This window comes from Nicotiana sylvestris, chromosome 12, assembly GCF_000393655.2.
Source record: "Nicotiana sylvestris chromosome 12, ASM39365v2, whole genome shotgun sequence".
NCBI lineage: Eukaryota > Viridiplantae > Streptophyta > Magnoliopsida > Solanales > Solanaceae > Nicotiana > Nicotiana sylvestris.
In genome coordinates this window covers 136,618,773-136,622,536 of record NC_091068.1, presented here as the reverse complement: position 1 = coordinate 136,622,536, position 3,764 = coordinate 136,618,773, and the positions used below count along the sequence as shown (strand labels likewise).

The 3,764-nt window shown below is 33.4% G+C and overlaps 1 protein-coding gene across 1 annotated transcript; it reads right to left on the bottom strand.

Moving 5' to 3' along the window:
• Window positions 1-655: 655 nt before the first annotated feature.
• Window positions 656-2,385, bottom strand: LOC104219582 (trihelix transcription factor GT-3b-like). Its single transcript, XM_009770279.2, has 2 exons — window positions 1,918-2,385; window positions 656-1,419 (listed from the first exon to the last, which is right to left on the bottom strand). The coding sequence occupies exons 1-2, from the start codon at window positions 2,203-2,205 to the stop codon at window positions 946-948; spliced, it is 762 nt and encodes a 253-aa protein (XP_009768581.1). The 5' UTR covers window positions 2,206-2,385; the 3' UTR covers window positions 656-945.
• Between the last annotated feature and the right edge of the window lie 1,379 nt (window positions 2,386-3,764).

Here is a 3,764-nt window from a genome sequence, read left to right as displayed (position 1 = left end):
GTTCGTTGACAAATGAAGAAATCATAAACTTTAAATTCGAACTCTGTTCTCACATAAGGTACTTCTTAATATTGTTATCCGGGGAACTGAATGCTGTATCCATCATGCCAATAGCATAAACATGATGATATATGTAATTGCCCTTCTATGTGCTCTCTATTTCAGAAAATAATGGGAATGGGCAATCATTAAAAGTATATCCAACTCCAGACTTTGACTACATCCATTTACGCGTATCACCGCCATTGGAAATATGTTTATACATGAACGTTATATCTCATCATCCATGTCAATTACAGAAATTGATCAGAGAACTTCTAAGACCAATAAAAAAAATGTTTATAGAGTGATATTTTAATGTAGTCTACATAAATAATAGTATATGTATTGTAAAACATGGTATATATAGTCAAGCGTGGAAATATCGTTCCTTCAGTTGCATGAATATCAATGTAATACTTAGGTAGATTCCTGCCCCACTTTTTTTTCTTTTTTTCTTTCTTCTCCACAAGAATACGAGAAGATTGTCTTTTAACAATAATAAAGTAAATAGTCTGGCATACTAATTAAACATTTAAGTATAATGTAGAGACTGGACCTTTAAATAGCCCCAAAATTTTGGTCTAGTAGTAATAGTACTGCAACATTTTATGTGTAGGCTAGACGCACATCATGGGTGCGAACTAGATTTCTTACAAAGAAAAATCCAATGTATATTTAAAGGAGAAGGGTCGTTAAAATTGGACGAAACTATTATCTACCAAATTTCAAACTATGCGATAATGTTCTCGAATCGGAACCTTCTTATAAATTGCAAAGAAAAAAAAGAGAATTAACATGCATGGGGCAGTTTTTTCTTTCCTCTAATAGATGGAGGGAATTTCAAGAAAATTAACCTCTCAAGAAAATATTTATTGGAAAAAATTAATCACTTGTATCTTCACTTCAAAGCTTGTTGAGAAGTGCAGTAATTAGGGCATCTCTCTTCTCAGCTCTGGTTTCTTCTCTCATTTTCCATTGCTCTTCTCTTTTTCTCCATCTCTTTTCCATCATTAGCCTCTCATTTTGCACTGCCTCCATTTTTTGTCTCCATTCCATCTCCTTTATTTTCCTCTCTTCTTCCCTTCTTTCATATTCTTTTTGCCATTGCATTTCCATTTCCATTTGTTTATTCATAAAGTCATCCAAAATTTCCTTTAAATTTCCCACTAAATTCCCACTAGCAACATTACTACTACTACTTGTGTTTCCCTTAAGCTTTCTTTTCTTTTTATTGCCACCTTTTTCTTCTTCACTATCCTCATCATTTTCCTCCTCTTCAGCCTCCATCCTTAGCATTCTTTCCATAAAAATCGCTTGCAACTCGTTATAAAATGGAAATTGTTGTCTTAGAGCTTCTGCTTCCATTGTTTCACAGCCCTAGAAATAAATATATAAGGCAAATAATAACTTTCATTTAAGAACATTAAAAAGTCGTAGAAACTTAACAACCCTATGAATTTATTGAAGTCTCTTTATCAAGATTCAAGATGAAAGTCAAAATGAAATAATAAAATTAAACTACTTGTACTAATGAACATTTTTAGAAAAGAACGTAGCAAAGAATCCATCAATTTATTTTTGTTTTTAATGAAGAATAATACTCATTTTCCATTCTAAATGGAGTAACTCTTTTTCATTTTTAGTCTACGCGAATTTTTTTTTACACTTTTTATATTTTAATGTTATATAACTTTAAACTAATTTTCATTTTACTCTTATCACATGCTCCTTATAATCATAAAAATCTCATGTCGTGTGTTCAAAATCATAAGTTCTAAAGATACTTTCGATATGTTTTAAAAAGGTCTTTATTTGCTTAACTCGTGCAGAGTAAATATTAAACACGATCATATGAAATAAATGAAAAGAAAATACCTTATAGCGAGTAACGAGATTCTTCCATTTGCATTTGCACTGCTCAGCACTGCGATTGTAACCCTTTTCTTTCATTTTAGTAGCTATGACTTCCCACAGAAGCTTGTTGCGTTTTGTCTCCATAAAATTCTGGTCCATCTCTCCTCTAATCATCAAAAAATCCTTTGTTTCTTGAATACTCCATTGTGGAAACCTATCTCCACCCCCAACTCCACCTGTATCAATATTCAGTAAATTTTGCTGACTTACAAACTGATGTTGATGATAAAGATTAGGTTGACCCTCCATATTATTAACAACCCTAGATTTATAAATTATATAGTAGTATATGTTTGCTTGAACTTGAAAATATATAGAAGAATAAAAGAGTAGGTTTTACTTAATAAAATGGCAAGGAAACGAAAAGAAAAGATTAGGGGATACAGAAGAAAAAAGGTTTTATATGAAGGAGGAAGAAAAGAAATTAAAGGGTGGTGTGAATCCAATGTGTGTATTTGTCAAACAAAAATAGTACTATATATATAGTATTTCTTTGTGATGGTACTTTTCAAGAATTCAAAGAGATAAATGAAATTGCTAGCATATATAAATCCATATATAGTATTTCTTTCATTTTTTTTCTTTCAAGGGGCTAGTCTTGATATCCTGTCCTCATCTCTCTACGCGGAAATTTATTCTTTTTCTTTCCCTATTTGTCAAATTAATTAATACAGTATATACTAAATAAAGCAAAAACATTAATTAATTACTAAATGATATCCACATTTGTTCATATTGCGTCAAAGTATTGTCAAGCTGACGAAAGAAATAGAGCCCTTAATTCAGGTGGGGCTTTGGCTTTGACCAGTTGTACATACTTTTTCTACGTGCTTTCCATTGTTGATCTCATGCATTTTGGATCGTACTCGTGTATTATTTGGCTGGTATAACAAAAAGTACATAGAAAATTTGTAACGATACCGCGGTATCTTTTTATGCCATTGTTTACCCTTAAAACGGATAACAATTAAATTTGTACGCAGTTGTAAGGATATGTGGATAGATTTAACACAAATAATCAAAGATATTAGAGAAACAAGTGAAAGACAAATAAATAATCTAACCAGTTGTAATGTTACCCCAGCTTGAACTGGGATTGAACAATAGTTTTGCCTTCGATCGGACCCCCGGTTCGGAGCCAACAGAGAATGAATAACAGACAGTAAAGTAATAGCTTTGCTATAGCTAGAGAGCAATAAAGATAAAATTGTATTGCCTTGGTATGCATGTTACAATATGTCCTATTTAAATAAAAGTTTTCCCTTCATATAGTAGGAGAGTTTTCATCTCTAGTACATTTCTAAAAAAGGTAAAAATCCTCATTTCTCGTTAATTACTGATCTGTTACCGACATCGAGCGAGATCTACGTCGTGATATCTGGTTGGGTGCGGATATCACTGCCCTTTTTTAGTTGTGTGAAACTGTTTTCCATATTTTCCGAGGTCTTGGAGCTCGTTCTGGGTTCGGGGAGTATTGTCTTATCAGGTCCGATGGCGAGCATTCCATTCGGGCCTTGCTACAAAGAGTTTCCGACTTCGATTTCGGTCGCATATACTCTTAAACCATTTGATATATTGGGAAATCGGGATGTGCGTTAACCCCGATTTCACTCGTTACAGATAATCCCCTCGTTTCCCAGAGAGTAGCTAGGATTGTCGAAATGATGGGAAATGATAGATGAACCCCGGTTCCTTCCTTTGTACATATCAATCGAGGTGACAGACAAGATGAAACGTCCCTTCATTCACGTCGTTCTGACTTCGGACATGTGTCGATCATCGAAATGGTTGTCTTTGAAGGCGAAACA